This window comes from Alternaria arbusti, assembly GCF_024043155.1.
Source record: "Alternaria arbusti strain BMP 1465 chromosome Unknown scaffold_29, whole genome shotgun sequence".
NCBI lineage: Eukaryota > Fungi > Ascomycota > Dothideomycetes > Pleosporales > Pleosporaceae > Alternaria > Alternaria arbusti.
The window spans coordinates 189,670-213,172 of NW_026249969.1; the positions used below are offsets into that span (position 1 = coordinate 189,670).

A 23,503-nucleotide genomic window follows, 5' to 3' on the forward strand; every position below is an offset into this window, starting at 1 on the left:
GGGTTCCATGATGAGGAGGGTATTGACTCTGTACCAGTGCTCCACTAGTTCAACTAGGAACTTGTGACCGACTTGTTCGCACCGCCAGATCTCCGATCGATCCAACCGCGGACAGCACAAATCGAACCTCCAATGTTCGCGGTTTTGTATAGACAAACAGGCTCGTGCGCGTTTACCCACGTATTTATAGCCTTCACCATAGTTGTAGTAGCAGAGGTCGTCGTGATCTAAGATTCCCGCGAGCCTAACGATACCCGGTTTAACAAGGTATCCGTATATTTGGTCCCGAATCTCTCGTGCTGTAATCTTCTCGAGAAGGCCGTGACATACAGAACGACGTACTTCTCTGTTGTAGTTGTAAAAGCTGTGTTTTCTCTTCCGTGCTTCAATGGAGTTTTTATAAGGCAGAAATTCCGCGTAGCTCCTCCAGATTGAGTAGGCGGCGCGTATATCATGGGCGTAGGGAGTGTAGATAAGGCGAGCCAATCAACGCGATAGTGCTCTCACAATAAGCTTTACTCGTTCTTCTTCGTGGATTACGGTCTTGGCCCTCTTCGTAGAAGATTCCGCGTCGGTCCAGTCCCTTTGAGCTATCAGCAAGAACAAGTGAATCCCACAAGATATCTGCCTTACTTGTCAAGCATATCATGAACTCGCTTGAGGGTTCAAGCCGACGGTACTGGATTCTCTAGATGAGATGTTGCCATGGTCCAGATGTTGTTGTTTGCGCAACTCGAGCTGCGCGCAAAGTGAACTCTGTTACATATACCTATTCAGACTCCCACCGGGGTGCAATACAACTTCGGAAATGACGAGTTGGCTCATCGATCGGGTTTCGTGGTAGCATCACGCTGTACAACAAGAGACGTATAACCCCCTTAGAAGCCTACATCACCTTGGAGTTCGTCTACCCCTTTTCTTCTTTACTGATGTAGAAGGCAGCGCACCTGTTTAGGATCCATCTTGTATAGGTAAGATGGCAACGTCCTCACGATCGCTCAGTCTGGACATGCAACACATTGAGCAATACCGGCTCGAATTCGTGAGTGTTGCTGCATCAATCGTCGTGTTCAAGCTGCCCAGATGCAGCTAGTAATCGTGTTTGTGGGTGACTGAGCGCGTGATCACGTGTACAATCATCGCCAAGGCTGCTTCCATAATCGGCACTATGATCTGTCATTGGCACCCGACACGAACGACGTGGTATTTGGCTGGACGATCGTATTTTCCACCGACGCAGGACGGCTCCAGGCGCGATTGTTGTCACCTCGTTGATGGGGGCCGAAGAGAGCTCCGCGAGGATGGTTGGAGACATGCATGTGAAAGCCTCGGTCTCAAACTTTCAGGGGCGATGACGCCATCGCAGGGGAGTCGCACCCCATCGCGCCTGCACCACGCGTCCCTCAATATTTCTCACGACCTTACTTCACCATCATTACAGTGCGTTGTCGCATTGATCAGACATTATTCATTGTTATGCTGTTTATCTAGCTTTTACTTTCTATTGATCCATCTATATGGAGATCCACCTTCCCATCCAGGTATCCACGATCTGCTTCGCCTCGTCGACCAGACCCATGTCCAGCAGCAGTTGCGAAGTTCCGCGCACGGCGGAGTCAAGTGCTGAGAAGATCCAAGCGTGTGTGTAGCTGGTGTGCTCACCGATGAAGATGGTTTGGAATTCGGTCTTGTAGTAGGCGGGCAGGAACAGGTCTTGTTGGCCAACGAATGGGGAGGCCCAAGCACCGGCTTGGTGCTCGTCGGTCTCCCAGCACTGGCGCTCGTATGCACCAGTCCACTGCTCGGAAGCCACATCGCCATGAATCTCCACCATCGCCCGCTGGACCAGTGCAACGTGGTCTTCTTCGCTGAGCGCACCCACCGAGCGCGCAAGGGTACCAGAGATGTACGATCCAAGGATGACACCGGGCCCAGTTGAGTTGACCTTGTACGCGGGGTAGCAAACGCTGCCGATACCTGCGATATCGACTGAGCCGCAGCCACCGATAATGGGCTCTGGGAGGTGTTCCCAGAAACGAGTCTTGTAGTGCAGAGAGACCTTGCAGGACTGCTGGTAGTTCATCTCGCTGATGGCGCGCGACAAGAGCGAGGAGTACTGGGGGAGATCCCAGAGCCTGACCTTGGAGAAAGGCACCGCAACGACTGCGTAGTCGTATTCCTCACTCTCCGGCTCCATGGCGAACGGATCTTGGCGCCATTGGACAGCGATCTTTCCGGTGCTCTCATCGTGCTTCAGGCCGGTGACCTTGCGCCCTAAAGTCAACCGGTCCTGGACGTGGGGGTAGAATGCACGAGGCAATGACTCCAGACCCTTATCAATGGTTCGCCAATCCGTAGCTTTGAAGTATACAGTGTCGTACTCCCAGATCGGAGCGTCGGCATTGCCGGTGATGTAGTCCACAACATCATCGCTCGCGTTCAACGCGTACTTGATGTACGCAGCCTCGGACCAATGGAAGAGACCCTTGTCGACGGCATTCTTGTGAGCCTTGAAGACATTGGTGGCGATCTCACGCTCAACTTCCGGTGTGTATCCAACGAATTCTTCGTATGCCTCCTCCGCCTTCTCCACGGCCTCCTCATCTGGGCCCTCAGCTGCTGGCAATGTGTAGGCTGTTGCGTTGCTCTTGATCTGCGCTGCGCTAGGGATCCGGCCGTTTGGCAGACGGTACCCATTCGAGTTAGCGGGCAGGTTTGGGCTTGACTGGATCCAGTTGATGAAGTTGACGGCAAGATTGCTGGTGTTGCCTCCGTTCATCTGGTTCAAGACGTCTCCGAGCTGGAAGACCATCTTGTGGTCATTGATTTCCAGTGTTTCGTTCTGGTCCGGGTAGGTGATCGAGACAGGGAATCGCATAGGCCCCATCTCCTGGTATTGGTATTGCTCGGGTGTGCTGCCTGCAAGGTACTTCGTCCGGATACGGCCACCGATACGCTGTGAGGACTCATGGATGTGCCAATCGTGGATGCCTACTGAGTCAAGGAGAAGACTTGTCATCAACCCCGACATGCCTCCACCAACAATGGCGATCTTCTTGCTCTTCTCGACTGCGGCGTACGAGGCGTTGTTTTGCTTTGCCTCCATGTAGGCTACACCGTCAAACCAAGGACCCATGGCGTCAGCCACGTCGGAGATCTCCTCTCGTTTCCGTGGTGGATGTTGGATCGAGATGGGCGCTGAGCGGCCAATCAAGTTAGAGCCTGAGTAGGCGTGAAGGCACCCGCCGTGGACAGCATCATCCGGCACGATCCAGACGAACCGCTCCGGACGACTTGATCGCTTGATGTAGTGGGATGCCACGTCGTGGTGACCGTCGGCGTGACTCTTCATGCCGCATTCGCCATACACCAGACGAATCTCGCCCTCGAAGTCATCGTCTCCATAGCCGACATGGACATTGTGTACCGAGTTGGATGTGACAGCCAGGGGCTTGAAGAAGACAACATCCGATCGAGGAGCAACTGGGCTGGCAATAGCACCACCAGCCAAAGACAGGGCAGCCGAAGAGGCTGTGAAAAGACCCTTCATTGTTGTGTGAAGAAGAGATGGATGTGATGGGGAGTTTGAGATGAAGGGAAAGATGCCCTGCTCATATACAGATCTACATGCACGACGACAGCGGGCAGTACTGCACAAGCTTACACCTTCTTTCGCATTCCCGTTGGTCACCAAGCCTTATCGTCGTAGGGCGTGGCTATGATCATCGGAAGTTGTCGTTGCGACGGACCGTTTGCCGTTGGCCTAACAAAAATGCTATGCATTCGGCCGCGATAAGGACTACAAGGCGTCGCCATGCGCGACTTCTACAAGACTTTTCGTAAGTAAGATGGGGTACGCGACACGCCCAAATGCCTGTTACAGTTGACCCGCAGTATACCCTCGAAGCGAGGTGCAGTAGCGCTATGCAGTACGGGTGATAGTGTGGAGACTGAGCTTACGGAAGAGATGGCATTGTGGACTGAGGTTCCTACCAGCGAGAAGACAACCCACATCGGATAAGACAGGAGTCTCGGCTTAGCTACGACCGTCATTCCGAGCGATCTCGGCTCTGATACCAGCGCTGCGTATGCAACTTCACGATGCTACCTTGAACCATCCAATGCGGTCCCCCTTCGACGCCAGACATCATGGACCGCCAGGTCGTTCGAACAAGAACGAAGGACACTACTCTCACAAAACATACATCAAGATGAAAGCTACACACCCTATCGACTGCGTCGTTACGAAGGTGACACAGAAGCGAGGTGCGTGCGATGATGTGCATGTTCGTCCAGCGCGACCCTACAACGTACTGAATGCGTGCATGTGGGGCTGAGCTACCAGCATGAGTCGGACACAAGATATGCCAAAAACGTGGCATAGAACTTCGTCCGGGAACAATGTCAAAACTCCGCAAGGAAAGGCTTGTCCTACACGGAGGGAAGTTCAGACAGGGGTCTAGATCCTCTCGGCAAATGAGCGGCAAGCCATGGATACCCCAGGTGGAGCCACGATAGCGACAACGCGCAACGGCTGGCCTAAACCCCGACTCTTATCTCAACACCCTGCAGCCTTTATCTCACGTTACGTCAGGACGAATGCGCGCTTCACAGTGCGCGTTAAACGCAGGATACAAATGCAGAGATATCTCGGCGCCCAGGCGAACTACATCTTCGACGGCCCTTCTCGCGATAGCTTAGCTGACCTTCGCTCCACCTCGCCACAAGTGCTATCCTCCTTCCTTTTCTAGTGCGTGCTGGATATCTACGCGATTTTGAACCCCACGATGGCGCCGAAACGGTTGCGCGAGGCCCTGCCAACCTGAGAGTAGTTCAGGTTGTACAGTTCCTGGTGGACATTCCGGTACCTTGGAGCCGGCGGCGGACCGTTAACCATTACAAACGGGTCTGACTGTATCGCGGATCCTCAGCCGTGGCTGGAATCCAACAATACTGGCTGCATGTCGGAGTAACATTGGCAGCGAGCTTTACCTGGTACATGGACACTCGCAGCTCTTGGAAGCCATGGCATTCGGTACAACGCGGCGGTCAGACTTGACCGAACACGAAAGAGTCGGGAGATGATGATCCGCGAGCATTGCCAACTCTTATAAGACTGTATAGGGCCAACGATATCGGAATACTCATATCATCATACTCGTGCCTCTACGTTCACAGCCTCGCAGAACTCAATCGCTGTAATCATTCATCATGGTCTCTTTCACCTCCATTGTCACTACTTTCCTCGCCGTTACTGGTGCCGTAGTTGCCAAGCCAACACCAAAGCTCGCTGAGCAACCAGTTGTGACCTATCTTGGTACCCAGGGACCCATTCTCTGTATGCTACCAGCCGATGTCTCATGACTACGTGCTAATTACTGTCAAGCGAGCGGTGCATGGACATCAAAGGGCATAGTCTACACCTCAGGAACCGTCCCTTCGTTCAATGGATCGATTGTAGCAGGCGGCATTGAAGCTCAAACGGTACATGCGCCAGTTATATCTCCATCGCGTAGCCTTACTCACTCAGCTCAGGCTCAAGTTATCAAGAATATCGCGGTCATCCTCGAAGAAGCCGGTACATCGTGGGACTACGTCATGAAGACCACCGTCTTCCTTGCCAACATGTCGGATTACAGCGCGATGAACGAGGTGTATGCTGCTATGCTGCCCACTCCCAAGCCAGCCCGCACGGCTGTCGAGGTTGGCAAGCTACCGGGTAACTTCTTGATCGAAGTTGAGGCCATTGCCGCCATTCCAGACTCATGAGGCGGAACAGTTGTAGAAAAGAGATAGAGACTAAAAGACAGTACTCCAAGCTGTATTAACAATGCGAAAGCTTCCCAATCAATACAAGTCAATCTTCATTGACCTTTCGCGTGAGAACTGGATGTGACTGTTCACTATGGCGGGTTTCGTACCTCTCAAAGTCTTACATCCAAATCATCGTACGATGCAGAACTGTGGAGGTGGAGTGCCAATGGATTTGCTTTTGTTTCTAGTGCGGAAATGGCTCCGCTCACACATCGGTGAACCATGACGTTGGATGTGGGGTAGAACCACAATCATACCTACCTAGGTAGGTACCGTTGGAACAGCCCAACGTGGTACAAGACCAACAGGCCCGATAGGATCGTACCTAGGATAACTGCAGCCTTTCCGCGATGCCTGAAATACACGACCACGATGGCAAGCCCGTCCACCACCACATGGCACGTGTAAACGGCATCCGCCTCCACTACATCAAATCCGGATCCGGCCCACCCCTACTCCTCCTGCACGGCACACCCAAAACACACTACTACTGGTACCGCATCGCCCCCCTCCTAACCAAAAAGTTCACCATCATCGCCCCCGACCTCCGCGGCTTCGGCGCAACAGACAAGCCCCCCGCAAGCGAAGGCTACGATGGGCGCACCAACGCCAAAGACATGGCCGAACTCATGACGCAACTCGGGTACGAGAAATTCTCCGTCCACGGCGAAGACCGCGGCGCAACATATGCCTTCTGCCTCGCAGGCCTGTATCCCGAACGCGTAACCCACCTCTCCTTCTGCGAAATGCTACTTTCCTACGCCCTTACCAAACAAACGTTCTTCACGCGGAAAAATATCGCAGCGCAGTACAATCAGGCCGGTGTGTGGAACTGGCATATCCCTTTCTTTTGGCTGCCGCATGTGCCTGAGATGCTGATTCAGGGGAAGGAAGAAGAGTTTTGGACGCATTTTATGAAGGCTGAGTGCTATAATCCTAGTGCGCTGGATCAGGTGGCTGTGAATGAGTGGGTGGGGTGTTTGAAGGCGCCCGGGGGATTGAGGGGTGTGTTGGAGAGTTATAGGGCGCATTGGGTTAATGTGGATGTTGAGGAGGAGATTTTGACGGGGGGGAAGTTGAGGTGTTGTGTTATGACTGTTGGGGCGCCGGAGTAAGTTTGATAGCGAAGAATGTGCTGATGGGAGCTTGAGGCTAATGAGGTTTAGATTCTTTGGCCCGCTGGTTAAGGAGCAGATGGAGTCTGCGGCGGAGAAGGTGCATATTTCGGAGGTGTTTGAGGAGTGTGGGCATAGCTTGGCACTTGAGCAACCGGAGAAGCTTGCCAATCTTTTGAAGAAGTTCATTCTTTAGACTCAATACGCTGGATGCGTGATCTCAATATAAAGAAACTACCCATGTGAAGTCGATGCACCGGCAACAATCTCCCCACTCCTTTCTCTAGCAGCTAAATCCACAATCTGTGGTACGACATCTACCGTCGCCGTAATAAGCTGTCAAGCAGCTGCAGATATCGGGTGTAGCTTGTGTCTAGTGTTGATCAGAAATTGCATGAGGAGACTCCGCATTGTGGGTCACTTACATCGAGACATTGCTCGTACCAGAGTGCGCAGATGTAGCACCATAAGAGTGGTTTTCCGTCAGCGGCTTCGGCCGCGACGGCCGCGACGACTGCGGCGTCGATGGCAGTGACATCGGGGCGCAGGACCGATGATGTAGGGACTGCGATGGCAGTTGTGGCCATGAAGGCGGTGATGAGGGAGAGGAAGTGCATGGTTGGTGTCTATTACTGGAATAAGTTCTGGTAGTTATGTTCTTGGTTGAGCAGTGAGTTCTTCCCACCGGGTTTGATAAATCGTTTCCAAAAAGACGTAGTACAGGCTCTTTTTATAGTTGGGAGGCTCTCGATGCTGGCAGTGTCGCGTCAACTGCGGCGCGAGCGCCAGCACGGCGTGGTCCTTTGCCGAGGAGTGAAGGACGAAGTCGCGATTTAACCGCTGGTTGAGTGAATGTTGGTTGCGAAAGCAGTGAACCCCTTACTTATCATGAGGGGTAGCTGTCTTGATGCATATACCATGCCGATTGACGAGCCGATTGACGAGTGTATACGACGTGTCGTGATGAGATCGTAATCATCAGCAGGTGCGTGATACTAGATCTGTGCCCGATCTTCCATATTGAGTTCCGCCTCGTATGAGTTCCCGTCGCGGCCACATGTCGACAAGCTCATCGTTGTCATAGCTTGTTACTTCGGTAGAAACTTCAGCTCTTTTGATTTGTGATTACCCAACCAGAGGGTACAAGACCAGAATGTCCAACGAGGAATGATAGGATATGACATTGCCTATAGCTCACAATAGACCTTGGGAGTCAACGGTCTTCATCAGATCCTTGTACAGTCTCCCTCGGGCTTTCCTATGCAGGCGTAAGTATACCTAGGTATTATGAGCTGCTCTTTAGCAACCCCGCAACAGATAGCGGCTTCCTACCAACAGCACATGCAAGATAGCTAAGACTCCGCAACATCGTCTGTATAGTTGCGGCGTGGCACTGACGGCTCATGTCGATGACGTCGTGTCGCTGAACATGCCCACCAGCGATTGAACAGTCAGGGAAGCAAGGGCGTGAGTCACATCGGAGATGATGTGCGGGACGTGAGACTCGGCTAGATCATGCGCCGGCCCGCTTTTGAGTCACACAGCAATCGAGATGGAGGACGATGCATCAGCAGGTGCGTGTTGAGACACGCGTGGACAATGAGGACGTCACGTGGACGCTTATCGATAGACTAGCGCCGGAACATTCTGACGCGGGCACCGCGAAACGTCACCTCACGACGCATGCCATGGTTGCCTTCATCCTCCTTGTCCCCAATCGCGATCTGCCCTCATGCCAACGACACCTGCTTCTTCTCCCGCTGGCAGTGTGCGCGTATGGTGTGAAACCCTGACCGGGTGGCACGCGCTTGTCCTGTTCCTGTTCCGCTAGCTACCAGCCCCATCGCCGGGAACGCACGATCGAGTCCTTTTCGCTTGCCGCTGACGCATCGGTCTTGTACACCTAGCTCATACGAGCGCATTCGGACAGAGATATATCGCTCGAGTGGTGGGAAGCCGGTTCTTGCTGGTAAATGCCGCAGGATCGCTACGGGAGATCATGCTGAATGCATGCCGCGTCGGCGCTGAGATCGTCAAAGGGCTGGCCCCACCATCCTCAGTACACATTCGGCGATGGTGACTTTCCAGTCATGCTGGATAATCACAGCGTGGAGCGCACCTTGTTGGGCCGTCCATTCAGGTAGCATACAAGAGCGTGGAAGCCTCAAGGCAGAAAGGGCGGCTGTGCTATGCTCCTTCCGTACGCCTGCTATGTCCCGCTTCCCGATTGGCGCATCGCAATGGTCTGGCAGCACTTCATTCGAAGAAAAACCTGAACGTTATGATGCCTACTTTGACGTTAGGTCATCTACTTGGCGAGATTTCGCCTTAATGTAGGCTGCAAACATAACGCAGCATGCAGCGCATATCTCCGCATTCAATATAGAGTAGTAAAGAAAGCGTTCAACCCTGACGGCCTTCATTCCAGAATAGGCCAGCGGCATGCGGCACATCCTATCAGGCAGCTGCGATTTGGGATTCCGTCGATTTGCGTGGAACCGTGGAGTCATCAAGTGTGGTGGGGGAGTACATATAGAGTCCCGTTCCATGGTAAAGGCGGCTTAGCGAGTATACCTGCCCCTTGAATGCTTTGTGCAGCCGCCAGAACCCAAGCCATTCACGTGTGCACGCTAGCGTAGATCAGTCTTCGGAAGCCGCATAACAGCTCAACCTGCCGCACCGTCCTCGCTGATTCCAACCTCATCGCACTGCCACCACGCACATAAAGCCTGCTCAACTCCCGCGCTGTCGCGTCAAGCACGACTGCACCCCGCACCCCACACAAAGCAACAGTCGATCTGCTTCTTCCGCACGACATTGTCCCTCAACGACACACCCTGTGGTCGCGGCATTCTACCTGGTGAATCCTAGTGCTCCCGATTAGCGCATGCTTTCACCCCTGTCGTGCGTTGGCTGAACCCACCCCACATCGCGCCACCTGAAACAGGTACATCGTCAAAGGACATCACCAGTCACCGATCCGATTGCATCTTTCTCACACATACTTCAATCCACCGCGACAATTACTCAAAACCGTTGTAGCCGCCATGGCAAGATTTGACGACTTCCCAGCAGAGTTGCGCAACATGGTATACGACCAGCTTCTCCGCGATCGTCATACTCAGCAGCCAACTCACAACTCTCTTGCACTCTTCACCGTCTCACACCAGGTGCATCTAGAGTCTACTTCTTACTTCTACAAGAATAATCCCATCAGCACCGTCGCCCCGTCGTCGCCTATAAACGCTAGCGCCACCGTGCTTCCTCCTATCGCCGATAGGTACCTTCGATTCCTAAGTCGACTCAACGTATCTGCCACGATTGGGAGATCGAATCCGGAAAGAGAGCGCAAGATCGCTGATACCATAGCATCACTAGCTACTATCGGCGCAGCCTTCGAGGACCTGGAAATTTGCATTCAATCCTCCTTATCAAGGCTTACGAATTCACGCGTCGATGACTCCGTATTACACGCCAACCATCCCATCACGGTTTCATTGCGACAACTGCTCGATTCTGGAGTGGCAAAAGTTTTGCGCCTCGATCTCCACAAAGTCTGGTTTGCGCCCGGTATCGCCCAAGACCTTCACGTACGATACGGCACTCGACTCCAGTTCGTGGGTGGCAGCAATGCTATCATGGACCCACTCAGCATGGAAAGGTCTCTCATTGGCGTTTCTGCAAGCTCTCATCTGACCACCTTAGGTGTCGATGACGAAGTCATGGCCAACGCTTGCTTGGACGATGCTTACACTCCCCGCACGCCATCTTCTCTTCCTTCCTCGATTTGTTCACCATTCGAAGATCTGGACATGTTTTCGGTGACGTCGTTCGATCTCGACTCCGATACTACTGCCGACGACGAAGGGTCTATGGACTACGCGAATGAAGGTTCATTCTTCTCTGGCGCCGACATCGAAGAATGGGAGGCCTCGACACAGGCTGTCGAACAGGACGAACCGAAACACCAGTACGACATCGAAATCGAAATCGACGAAGACGACGATGAGGATGAAGAGATGGAAGACATTTCGCAAGACGATATGGAGGCGATCTTTGGCAATCTGGAGGAGACCGCTCATCACGTTGCCAATGATGCTGACATTTCATACATGACTAACTTTGCGCCTGAGCTGCTCTTGACTCGGCACAATCTTGGTCATCTGGAATGAGGCTTACGCGGTAATACTACTAGGTCTCGCGATATGGCATGTGTGGACTTCCCATGATGTCAGTGCGTGTTGTACAGCATCCATGATGAGGCATGATTGCAGCGAGCAATATCGTGCAATTTGTGATTATGGCACCTTTGCTTTTTTCGGCATTCGGCATACAGCGATATTCAGCATCGAAGCGTGCTCATCGCGTCTTACACAAGCGAGTGTTAGCATTTGTTAACGGCGTTTTCTTGGTTTTCCACATGTATCGGATACCCGTGCGTCGCTACCACCAGCGTTCAAACGTACTTCCACTTCATCACACGACGATAAGCTGGCACGAAAACCGCTGCGTCTCTTTAAATAAATTACGAATCGAAAACATATCTTCCATCCCATGTCCCACCGGCCAGTCGATGCCATCATACCTGAGTCATCGGGAATGACTCCCACAAACTTACATCCTCATTGCTAATCAGCTTCTCGCAGCACTAGTATTCTCCCTTCATCATCCCCACCGTAGCTCTCTGCGGTCAGCGATATGGGGAATGATCGATGCAGACTTCAGAAACCCCGCGTTCCCTATCTTCGTGATTCCCAGCACGACGACACCATGCCGCAGCCGGAGAACCCCTTCGCTCACTTCTTGCACTCCCAAGCACGCCGTAAATCCGAGTCCGCTGCAATCCCAATCTACGACCGTGATGTCAAGCGCGACACGGCGACAAGCTCCACGGCACGCAACCCCTTTGCGCCGCCGGTCCCACCAAAGGACGAGCCGCGTGAGAGCGCGTCTACTTCACCAGCGATAAGTGGGACAAGGAATACTCTGTCCGCTCTGGAGAAGGAGTGGATGCTGAACGACTGCATTCAACCGACCTTGGCACGTGAAGATAAGCTGAGGCAAGAATACTCACCGAAGAGTATGAGGGCGGTAGCCGAAAGCGAAAGTCGGGACGGAAGGTCACCCGCACGCCGGATACATCCAGCTTTAAGGTCGATCTCATCACCGCCACGAGGTTTTATAGCCCTCCGGGAGAGTGTACAAGATAGCGGGGTCGACGTGTTCAGTCCTGTAATCTCCAGCGAAGCAACATCGGAGGACGCCAACAGCGAAGTCAAGTCGAAGGCCACAAAGCGCGATACCGTCGCCGATCTCTTCAGCGAGATAATGGGAACCGGCAAAGCGCCGCGAATACCTCGTCAGAGAGTGCTAGACGAGGTCTCTACACGTTCCGCCGTGCCACCTCCCCTGCGTATACCCAGCAAGCCCAAGCCGTCTCCTCGTGGTAGCGCCCTACCGCCGACGCACAAGTATAATAAGCTAGAGCTAGGCGGCCGTCCTTCACTCCAGATCGTAACGACTTTCGCCGAGCCCAGAACCGCACCAGAGCCGCTCACCAGTCGTCGCAGTTACACGAAGCGCATGAGTCACCAGCAGGGTCGTAAGGATAGACCAGCACGGGCGTCGATGATGCGATGGAGTCTCTTCCCGAAAGATGCGCAAGTAACACCGCCGCAAGTACCAGAACCACGGAATGAGACACCGTCCATACCCCGGAAGAGCAGCAAGAGAGGCAGGAGTATCACCTTGGAAGAGCCTTTGCTCCCAAAGAAGATACAAGTTCCTCTTGAAGAAAGTGTGCCACCGCCTCTCACCAAGCAACGGCGCGCGCAAACCTTTCCAGCGCAAAAGAGTAATCACAAACTGCGGAAGGATTCAAACATTCGTCTTTCACCTACCCTGCCCCAGCGCAGGAATACACATCACATCACCGTGAACAGGATGCGCGATCCAGACGAGGCCTTCGAGGAACTTATCGCGCTCCGCAGACGTGCGACCGTTGACGTCACGGATGGCGCACCTACCGTGCCTGCCAGGGCGGATAGCAAACCCCACGGTAGCGGCGGCGGTAGTGGAGGGAATTGTTTCGGCTTATACACCACAGCAAAAGGCCGCATCGACGATATCGTCGAAGTAGTGCGAAGCGTGAGAGAAAAGAATAGGGCGAGGAAGAAGCGGGAGAAGATGATGGCTGAGGTGCGGAGGAAGTATGAGGAGATGGCTAGTGCTACTAGTAATCAGACGGGTGGTGAGGGAGGGTATAAGTGGTTGTAATTGGAGATGTGATGGGGTTTACTATGTTGATGTATCTATACTATGTCTGAAGTTGGATGAAATTTACTCTCGCTCGTCAACCGTGATCCGCAACATCGACGACCCAGACGAAAAGATACTTTCACGAATGGGATAAATCACAAGTATAATATGTTGATCAATGGCCACACAAAATTCGCCGCCCTGCCTTCTCGCAGATCTTCAGCTGTAGGCGGGATGGTGGGCTGCCGGATAGGTCGTTCCCGCCCATCCGACGAGTTAGCTGAGGAAGACTTGGCTTGTGCATGTGGTGTAAACGTTGCCGCGCAAGGGTTCAGAATCTGATTGAGTCTTGCTGAAAATTCTTCATAAGAGCGAGGCGTGTTCGAGGTGTTGCTGGTGGTGGCATTGGTGTCTATCTGGCTGACATTGGGTTCTTCGTTCGGTGATGTCATAGTGCTGGTATGGAGTGGAAACGGCAAGAGACTGCTGATTGTAGGTGCGCCCGCGGGAATGTTTCTTTTCTAAATGTATGAATGGGAAGGATTGTTCAGAAGACTAAATACTTCACTCATCACTGTTTCGCTTGTGGTCAGTGATTGTTGTGCGCGACAATGTCTAGTGATGGAAGCAAACGATAGTCTAGTAATCGCATCTATTGTTCTGAACATGTCTCTGGTGTTGTCGCAGAAGCTACGTACACTACGAATACTTGTCTAAACCCGTTCGATACTTCTACCTACTATCTGAACTGGTATGATAGACTACAAGACTCACTCAACTCCGCCGCTAAAATCGCCGTCGCCCTGTTGTCCCTCATGCACCCGCCCGCGTATCTCATCATAGAGCAGCGTCAAGAATTTCTTCAATCGAGGGGTATTCTTCTACCGGCCTTCTATTTACTGCTTCTCCAAGCACCCAAGAACCCGAGGAGGGTGGAAGTGGTGAGCTAAATCTTCATATTGCTGACACGGCTACTCTTCTTTGGGACCGCGGGCCTTGATTTTGGCGATGAGCTGCCAGAACTACGTTGGCGTGAGGAAGATCTAGAGTGACTCTCTGAGCCATGGGCATAACCCTTATGGACCGATGACTCGATGACTGACGCCAAGAAGCCGATTGCGTACAATATGAGGTAGATGAAGTTGCCAAGGAAGGAGGGCTGCAACGAAGTGATTGCGGTACAGACCGAGACCGTGGTGAACGCGGCGGTGATGCGATGAGCACCGGAAATGTATAAGATGCCCTCGTAGAACGCGAGTATGACCCAGACTGCCATTGCGGTAAACATAATTATGCGTCGTGGTGTATGGGTATCTTTGCCAGGATTGTCGTCTTCTGGGGTCGGCATGCTTTCGCGCCGTCCCTCGCGATCGTGTCTGTCGTCGACTGGGGGGGCCTGGATCTCTTCATGCCCACTTGGTTGGCTGCTGGTGTCGATAGAAACAGACTTCGTCGGCGCGGAAGGCTGTGGCGGCAAAGCAGTGCCTGGATTTGACAACTGTTCGATCTGGTGGTGGCCTACTTCTGTCATTGTGTATGGTAGCTGTGACCTAGTTGTATGGCTTATGGTGTAGTGGGTCGATTAGGAAAGTGGTGGCGCAACCCGATATACATACTGAGCGGAGAGATAAATTTGCTTCGTCTCAGAACGCGCAAGAAAGCGGACGTAAGACGAAGTAAACTGTCAGCCAAACAACAATAATAACAAGACCTCTAGAAACAACCATGCTACAACAAAGATCAGTTCTCTGACGTCCATTCAAGCACTGCGCTAGGGTGGGTAAAACCCGAGTGGCAGATCAGGCATCCAGTTCCTGTAGACCTGAGTATCGGTTGGCGTTTGCATGCATACAATGCGGACCAGGCTACGCCGTATCAGGTCTACAAGACAACGTCACGAAGTCAGTTTTAAGTTAAGAACACCCGTGCAGCTAGTTACCGAGAGTCCGAGTTGTGTCGCGTACTCGAGGTTTGACAAGTCGACGACGCCGCACGGCAGGCTGACGACAAGAATGTAAGAAATAGACATCGGCCCCAGTGATGATCACTGATCAGGGCCAGTGATGATACCTAGGCTATCCATCGTAGCCCCATAGGTGTAGTAATCACCGAGCTTATTGCATTGACGCTGACAATGTCGAACGTTTGATTGCTCCACGGAGCTGCGGAACGCCCAGTCAGCAGCCGCATATTGTGGCACCGCCCAGGAAACACGGCGTTCGCTGCAGTGGACACAGGTTCGTTTCAGATAGCAACAGACAGCGGCGTCGGATGCGGGGTGGTTCTGCATCTTGGAAAGGAGGCGTTGGCTTATCGGGAACAGCGAAGATGTCAGGAGGCGGGATGGAGATGTCGAGTGGGGCGGGTAGTCCGGCGGGGAGATTGCCAGTTTCTGGTAGGCGTCGCCCCAATTTGGACCCTTTGCCACCATCTTCGCTCGTCCGGTCGCACTGGAAATGGCCTCGAGCCCAACACGTACAACAACAGCTGTTCCTCGGAAAATATCGACAGCTTCGACTTCGCCCATCTTGATGCGCTGTCAGCCACAGCGGCACATGACCGCCAACTGCACTGTGATGCCGTGCCAGCCGTTTACCAGCGCGGCAGGAACCGTGCATCAACACCCATTGGAAAGATTCACGGCTCAGCAGCGGGCCAGCATCTGATTCGCCCCAAGACGGGATCCAGAAGCCACTTTAGCACCGCCAGTGGATCCAGGTTCGGGGGCGTCTGGCTGCAGGGACACCGCAAAAGGCTGAAGGGCCTGCCAAGCGCAATCTCGCCGGCCCCCAGCGCCCCATGCCACCTCCTGCGCGTCTTGGCTGGTGCTGACGAGCTGGCGGGTCTGTCGTCTTTTAAAATGTGCTGATCCCCCGACGCCCTGCCACAGCACGCTGCACCCCCTATCGCCATCGTAACATCTTCGTCTGCACTCTTCGCGTCGCTCGTTTGGATCTATCCCCGTTCCTGGATCTACGCCGCCCAAGATGATGCTACCGTCGACTGGAGGTCGGAGCCCGTTGCTCGCGCTCTCGGTGAGCGCTGGCTGTGTCCTGGTATTCATCTTCGCCTTCATGGCTTGGCAGAGTCCACCCCGGGTGACTTTCCCACATGGCCAGTCTAACTTGTACGTGCTGTCAATTCATGGTTCTTGGGATGGAAGGGCCATGGCCTAATCAATGCTTTTCCGGCGGAAGCTAACAGACCCTACAGAGCTGCAGCCAGCGCGCAGACCGACTCGACCATTGGCGATGTCATTAAGCTACTGTACCAGAACCTGAAGGTGTCACCGACTGAGCCTTTTATTCGCGAACCAAATGGCAGCCACATCACATTGCCACCGAACCCGCGCTACAAGAAGAACCTAGGCAGCGACGTCCTGATTCTGGATCTGGAGACCCGTCCTCTCAAGTCTACTGAGGAGTACGAACGGGGCGAATACGACTGGCGCAACATCAACCACGTTTCCGGCGGTATCTTCAACCACTACACGTATGCGCTTGTCCACGGCTACGACTACAAGTTCGTCCAAGCCCGCGAATTCGAAGACCGACACGCTACCTGGATCAAGCCCTCTGCACTTGCAAACCACATCAAGGACTACAAGTTCATCATCTTCCTTGACGCCGATGCTGCTTTCCGCTTCCTGCACGTCCCTGTCGAATGGATGCTCAACCACTGGGACGTAAAGCCGCACCACTCCTTCGTCATGGCCAAAGACCCCTGGAGCGCGAAAGAGCCCCAGTACAACTCCGACCGCTTCAACCGCACCTACACCAACACCGGCTTCATGATTGTCCAGAACAACGAGCAAACCCTGCCTATTCTCAAGGCATGGCACGAGTGCCCCGACGACACCCGCTACGCAAACTGCTCGCAATGGAAGCAACCCCGCTTCCACGAGCAATCCGCTTTCGGCGAGTACATCCGCTACGACTACGAGCAATACATCAAGGAGCTTGAGTGTGGAGAGGCCAATGGCTTCCCCGGTGTCGAAGTCAGCAACTGCCAGGGCAAGCTCATCCGCCACTACTGGTTCGAGAAGAGCAACGTCAAGATGGACTTCCGCGAGAACATCATGAACGCACTCACCCTTCCGATACAAAAGATCTTCGCGCAGAACACGAGTGGCGTCGTATACCAGCAGGAAGAGAATGTCATACTACAATAGCAACGGCTTGCTCTACTGGCAAAGCAAAGATAATACGTTTACGAAGAAAGAGGAAAGGGCTTATCGCATAGCATAGCGTTGCATTACCAAGGCGTTTTCCAGATATGGGATGGGCAATCATTTGTTATCATGTTTTCGGTTTTGGTTCGGTTCGGGCTGGGTGGTTTTCGCCCCGATTCATTTTACCGTCGCACTTTCGATCTGGGTCTTCCGACGCGATGATACCCCAATACGAGTCTCCAGTTCACACAATCAATATTATTCACACAAGACTGATATCCCGTCATTGCGCCAGATTACTTTGCCTTGTTTCGAGTTGCTGCGCTTGGCTTCCGACGCTGTGACACCCGGGGCCAGTGTCACCTGCCGAACGAGGTATACTCCCCCCAGCCGATCCTACAGCTTACCACGATTGAGACGCCCGTAAAGCGCATCACCAACGGCACGCCTGAGAGCTACAAAACAGGATCTCTTGCCCAGCCCAGCCGCTTATCACCGCCACTTAACCCTAGCCACGCGACTGCATATCTGCCAAGGCGCTAGAACCTCCTTAGCGCCGATGATCGGCGGTCAGCCACGTCCTCGAAATTGGGTTCGGCTGGCAGGGCGGCGTCCTATGTAGGTTGGCCGACCGGAGTTGCGACGGCGCTGTTCAGGCGGTCTGTCTGCGGAGACTACTCGCTCTGCTTTGGGATGGACAATGGCGAGCTTTCGCGACAAGTGTCCCGAAATAGGCTGAATGCGCTTGTCGATCTACACGAAGCGCTTCGGATTGCGCCGGACGCTGGAATTGGCAGGTTTGGTCGGCGTACCCGGTCCCGGTGCTAGCAGGTTCTGACACGACGCTACTTGGCCTTTGGACGATGCTTCTTTTGGAGATGTAGCCTTAGAGTGGAGGCTAGGGTCTTTCCTGCGTAAGATGGTCGTCTGAATGATGGCTTACTGAAGGCGGCATATACACTCTCAATCACATACCGGACGACAAGCAGTACATGCCGCCAAACTTCAGTATCCGTCGCATCTCGTCTTCGTTTCAAGCATGAAGCTCAGCATCTACACACGAGAGAAACTCGCCATCTACTCACGCTTGCCAGAAGCTATTAGTGCTCCATGTACCCCGAGTTGCATCGGTCCTTGTCGTTTCCGAAGTTCACCTTCAACACGAGAGAAAGTCGTCACCTAATTACGCATGCCAGAAGCTGTTAGTAGCCCGTCTACCCCGAGTTGCCTCGGTCCTTATTTTCTCCCCATCTCACCATGTTCTCGTGTCAGCCTCGAGCGCTTGCCCTCGTACCAAACTCGGTGTACATGTGAAGCCGAAGTATCACCAGCGGGGTTCTTGACGGCCTGAGTCTCAGTTCTCTCGGGATCTTTTTCTAGGAGCTTGAACACATCCATGGTTTGTACATACGAATATCATTTCGGTCGCCTCGATTGTAGAACGTTGGTCTGCGTTTACATCTGCTGTGGGGTGTCCAACATATGCCCTTAGAGTTCTCTTCTAAATCACTGGCTACAAGGTAGAAATATGTTGGAAGACCTACTCATATGCACAGCTAGTCAATACAGAACATCACTGGGACAAGGTGCTGAAACAAGCCGACGCTCTCAAAATTTAGGATCCAAGGCCTGTGTTGACGATTACACCTTTTAAGCCGTCACTTCGATGTTGTGCCGCTGAATTCTCTCAGACGGCTCGTTCTATGTAGTTTTGAGTGTTTCGAGACGACGCAGCGGAAGCTAAGCAACGCTCTTTACCCGGACGCCCATGTGCGGTGCCGCCAAGCACACGCACTATACTCCTGTGTTGGTGGCACGAACCAAGCGCGTAAGGGCATACACGATAACGACCATATATCTTGTATATTCCTATTCTTCTGCTTCGCTTTCCCGACCTTGCCCTTCCTAACAACGAGACCGCTATCGCATGATCATGCGGCGCCATGTCCAAAAAGTACCAACCTTACTGTGCCTCATACACGCATGTACTGGACTCCGAACGGAAGACCCACCGGCTACAGTACAATTTGACCTCGTTTTCCCCCCAAACTACTCCTTGATCGAACCCTACTACCCATCACCCGTCATCTTTGCGGTTCACAACTTTTCCGCCATTGGCCAGAACACTTTTTTCTGGAGCTGGAACATCATTGATGCGATTTACACCGTCAAGGGCTATGAATCAACCACCGTCATTGCCTCAGGTCAAAGCCGTCCCGATACCATCGGCGTAGAAATGTCACCTGATGTACTTCTCATAGTTGAGCCTGTTTCTCAGTTATGGAACAACACCATGGACCTTCTTCGTCTGAGCTACACATTTGGTCTAACGTACGCTTGTGGCAACACGACTGGACTCTCGACAACTGGTTCAAATGACACAGTGCAGTTTAAGGGAGAGAGTTTCTTTGTGTTATTACCAATCCACCAAGACGGAGACTATGGGCCCTTAGCGCTCGCGAGAAAGGGACGCTGCGGCAGACCGATCGGATCTATCGGAGTTCAGAAGCAGCCCTGGAGCAACTCGGAGCAAGGCTGTCAGGTTGTCAACCCTGGTATACAGCCCACGAAAACGTGTGCGCTACCCATCGATGCGAGAGTCACAAGATGGGCGGAGTCTGTGATGAATATAGCAGCGCAGTGTCCTAACCGGACTTGGCCCGATACTACTGGGCTGATGGGTAATTGCATGTCGAGAGCGTCTGGGAAGAACGATTTGGAAACCCGTGGTATGATTCTGTTCATATCTGCAGCCTTTCTCTTGATTGGAATTTACCCGTAATCTAAAACCAACACTGTTGTCTGGTAACAGCCAATCTGGTTGCAAGACATCGGCTGTGCGCCAATGGAAGATTTGTGTTTGTTTTAGGGCTGTATCACGCGCCTGGGAAAGGAGAGAACCATCAATCATCAAAATACCCGTCGTCCCTCACATACCTTGAGAAAGGCACCACGTCTACACAAGGTGAAAACAACTCAAACTCTTCCACAAGTAAAATGCTCTCACGATCCTCCGACCCAGCCTACATGACCATCGCTTGCCCGCGCAGCACAGGGATCAGTCCCCGAAACAAGATACCAATTGGTATCGTCGACCCGGGTGCGCGTCCAGCGTGGACATTGTGGCACGAGAATCTGGACAATAACATCCCTTGTTGTATTCTTACCTATTTTTACCTCATCACGAGTGAAGAACTATTTGCGTGGGTCGGTATTAGTGTATGCGCTTTATGACTTGGAAGAGCTGATGAGATGAGAGAACCCCTCCCTTACCAGTGAATGCGGAAATTACCAAGTTGGCCATAGCTACTGCGTTGAAGTTGGTATCAAGCTGAGCTCTTCTGCGAGAGCTTCATCGGTGATGGTATCTCCAACTTCTTCAAGCTCCAAGTCGTCTTCTACGCCAGTATCCCGTCCTTCCACAACGTCGCTGGTTACCTCAACGTCCCCCATACCTTCTCCCACGCCGGCAGTGACCACACTGCCTACAATATCTCGCGCATCTTCTTCGACATCCTCTTACAATGGGATTGCTACAGTACGCCAAAGGTTAACGCGGGTACTGGAACCTCTTGTTCGGGCCTATGAACAGATGTCAACGCTTGCGTGTCTATTCTTGGACATAATCCCGCGCCTTCAACCCCGGGAAACGGTGTCCAGAGATTCAGCCTAGTTCTGGGAGTGCTTTGCATGAGCTTTCATATACGTAAGCATCCCGTAAATATGCCAATGGATTATCTCTTACACATGACTGTGTTTTGAAGACCTTGCAGCTTCGTGTACCATTACACATATGTACCCTCATCCGCATCCACGCCACCGAAAAGTTTTGCTGGTATGAGTGTGTGCCTCAACCATATTTCCGCTTCGTGGAAGAATGGTAGTCTGCATACTCAAACATTGAGGTCAGTACGAGCTAGAATAGACGTACCTAGGTAGTGGTGTGGTAATAGTAGTAGTAGTAGCTGCTATGAGCGTGGTGAGCAGCTCATCGAACTTCGTCGCGCTTGGCCGAGGAGTTCCACCCAAAGTATACGAAGTTAGCTATCTGATGGCGCAGCACGACGCCGTTCGCATTTGGGATGATGGGCCTGTGTGGGTGTAGCTGCTTCCCGACAAAGGTTCAAGTGTCGGGGTTCGCACTAGCTCTTACAAAGGTTAGCGGGCAGGTTTTGCCGAGGCCTGATCGCGCTGGGGTTTCACCCTCGAAACGCGTCACGTCTTCACTTAGGTGCATCCTCCCGCCGTTCCCCGCGCACTTGTAATCCGATATCCTTGCAGCATCTGTCGCAAGCAAGCAATGTCACAGGAATGTATCTTGCGCACTCGAGTGAATCCCAACATGAGCAGCATGAGCCCCACGAAGACTCTCCAGTCACGTTGCTCGAGCATCGTGACACCCATGACTACCCAGGTACCTAGGGGTTCCACGCCAGCGAAGCTGATATTCTATCCCCAACGCGTAGCTATGTTTAAACAAAGGCTGCAGCCTCATACCCAGTATGTTACAGCGCCCATGTAGTAACGCCCAAAGGTGGTTCTGACGCGTCTGGGTGCGGCTTGTTTTGCGCAATCGTTTCATCTCCGGCTTCACGATCAGGTTGCGTTTCAAGTTTCTACCCAAAAGTTCAAGACATTCTTATACAAAAACGAAACTGCACCCCATACTGTTCTTTTTGCTCCTGTATCTTTGCATTCCCTGAATACCGAATCCACTTGCAAACCACAGCCTATCATCATGAAGTCAGCTATTAGCCTGAGCTTGCTGGGAAGCGCGCTCGCACTGTCGAATGAGAAAGTCGGCTTTCTTGCACAACAGCCTCTCATACAAGATGGATGCCCATCAAATCACCTACTCGACAACGGCAAATGTCTACCGTTGGCATACGGCAACTCGCCAGCATCAGTAGCATTCCAGTCCAACACCACCGACCCCTCGCCTCACACAAACTCCCTAGAAGACGCCCGCGCGTTAGCTTCTCAAACGGAAAACTTCCCCTGGACATTCTGGCCAGAATGTTTCACCAACGAAAAAGTCGCCGAGCCCTACTGCGTCTTCAGCAAACAAGACTTCGCATCGGGAAGAGGCATCTTCATCGTCACCGCACGCACCTTCGCCTACGCCATGCTACAACATGACGCATTCAAGCGCCCAGAAACACTCGAGCGCATCAACCGCTACGAGAACCCACCATTCTACCAGCATGAATTCCCTGGAAAAGGAAGAGGCCTGGTCGCGAACAAGACCCTTCAGCGAGGCGACGAGATCTTCGCTTCCACACCCATTCTCATCACAGACCCCGATCTATACGACCTACCCGAATCCGAGCGCCTTGCGCTGCTGCATCGCGGTATCGACACGCTTCCGAAGTCAACGCAGTCATTGTTTTGGGAGCTCATGGGTCACACGCCCGATGCCGATGCGATAGATGATCGCATTACCACGAATAACTTCGAAGTCGCTATCGATGGCATCTCGCAATCTGCGCTCTTCCCTGAGATCGCTATGCTGAACCACGACTGCCGACCAAATGCCGCGTATTTCTTCGATGAAAAGACGCTGACGCACTATGTCCACGCCATCCGACCCATTTATCCCGGCGAGGAAATAACGATCACATACATCAACAACGAGCTACCGCGCGCACGACGTATGCGTGGTTTGGAAAAGAACTGGGGGTTCAAGTGTTCTTGCTCCACATGCACGGCACATGCGTCTTTAGTCTCGGAATCGGATTCGAGGCTCGAACAGATTGCGACTATCCAGCAGGACGTTCTCAGTGACTGGACGGAATCTTCTGCCGCCACACCAGCAACGGCAGAGCTTCTGATCAGCTTGTACCAGCAAGAGCGTCTCGATGCTAGTCTCGCAACAGCATACCAGCATGCCGCGGAGACATACAGTAGTTTCGGGATGAAATGGGAGGCGGTGCGGTATGCGAGGCTAAGTGTGGAGATGAGCATGCTGGACAAGGGCTGGAATGACAAAGACACTGCAGTAATGCAAAAAATGGTTGCCGACCCGACAATGACATGGAGCTGGAAGAAGAGAGTCGGGGCAAAGAGCGGATGTGGCTGTGGAAAGTCTCATTGAAGTATAGTAGGAAGAGAACTAGTGGTATGATAAGATACAGTCTAATTAAAT

At 52.8% G+C, this 23,503-nt stretch overlaps 8 protein-coding genes across 8 annotated transcripts; 6 read left to right on the forward strand and 2 right to left on the reverse strand.

Moving 5' to 3' along the window:
• Positions 1 to 1,513: 1,513 nt before the first annotated feature.
• J4E86_011106 (uncharacterized protein) lies at positions 1,514 to 3,550 on the reverse strand (the record flags this gene model as incomplete). The annotated part of the gene is made up of 1 exon (XM_051451600.1): positions 1,514 to 3,550. The coding sequence occupies one exon, from the start codon at positions 3,548 to 3,550 to the stop codon at positions 1,514 to 1,516; it is 2,037 nt and encodes a 678-aa protein (XP_051297300.1).
• A 1,661-nt stretch (positions 3,551 to 5,211) lies between these two features.
• Positions 5,212 to 5,769, forward strand: J4E86_011107 (uncharacterized protein; the record flags this gene model as incomplete). Its single annotated transcript, XM_051451601.1, has 3 exons — positions 5,212 to 5,338; positions 5,387 to 5,484; positions 5,536 to 5,769. The coding sequence occupies 3 exons, from the start codon at positions 5,212 to 5,214 to the stop codon at positions 5,767 to 5,769; spliced, it is 459 nt and encodes a 152-aa protein (XP_051297301.1).
• A 395-nt stretch (positions 5,770 to 6,164) lies between these two features.
• On the forward strand, positions 6,165 to 7,125 carry J4E86_011108 (uncharacterized protein; the record flags this gene model as incomplete). Its single annotated transcript, XM_051451602.1, has 2 exons — positions 6,165 to 6,925; positions 6,981 to 7,125. The coding sequence occupies 2 exons, from the start codon at positions 6,165 to 6,167 to the stop codon at positions 7,123 to 7,125; spliced, it is 906 nt and encodes a 301-aa protein (XP_051297302.1).
• A 121-nt stretch (positions 7,126 to 7,246) lies between these two features.
• J4E86_011109 (uncharacterized protein) lies at positions 7,247 to 7,546 on the reverse strand (the record flags this gene model as incomplete). Its single annotated transcript, XM_051451603.1, has 2 exons — positions 7,247 to 7,276; positions 7,355 to 7,546. 2 exons carry the CDS (start codon positions 7,544 to 7,546, stop codon positions 7,247 to 7,249), a joined length of 222 nt encoding a protein of 73 aa, XP_051297303.1.
• Positions 7,547 to 9,976: 2,430 nt separating this feature from the next.
• Positions 9,977 to 11,101, forward strand: J4E86_011110 (uncharacterized protein; the record flags this gene model as incomplete). The annotated part of the gene is made up of 1 exon (XM_051451604.1): positions 9,977 to 11,101. One exon carries the CDS (start codon positions 9,977 to 9,979, stop codon positions 11,099 to 11,101), a length of 1,125 nt encoding a protein of 374 aa, XP_051297304.1.
• Positions 11,102 to 11,699: 598 nt separating this feature from the next.
• Positions 11,700 to 13,205, forward strand: J4E86_011111 (uncharacterized protein; the record flags this gene model as incomplete). The annotated part of the gene is made up of 1 exon (XM_051451605.1): positions 11,700 to 13,205. The coding sequence occupies one exon, from the start codon at positions 11,700 to 11,702 to the stop codon at positions 13,203 to 13,205; it is 1,506 nt and encodes a 501-aa protein (XP_051297305.1).
• Positions 13,206 to 16,174: 2,969 nt separating this feature from the next.
• On the forward strand, positions 16,175 to 17,358 carry J4E86_011112 (uncharacterized protein; the record flags this gene model as incomplete). Its single annotated transcript, XM_051451606.1, has 2 exons — positions 16,175 to 16,314; positions 16,401 to 17,358. The coding sequence occupies 2 exons, from the start codon at positions 16,175 to 16,177 to the stop codon at positions 17,356 to 17,358; spliced, it is 1,098 nt and encodes a 365-aa protein (XP_051297306.1).
• Positions 17,359 to 22,096: 4,738 nt separating this feature from the next.
• Positions 22,097 to 23,452, forward strand: J4E86_011113 (uncharacterized protein; the record flags this gene model as incomplete). The annotated part of the gene is made up of 1 exon (XM_051451607.1): positions 22,097 to 23,452. One exon carries the CDS (start codon positions 22,097 to 22,099, stop codon positions 23,450 to 23,452), a length of 1,356 nt encoding a protein of 451 aa, XP_051297307.1.
• Between the last annotated feature and the right edge of the window lie 51 nt (positions 23,453 to 23,503).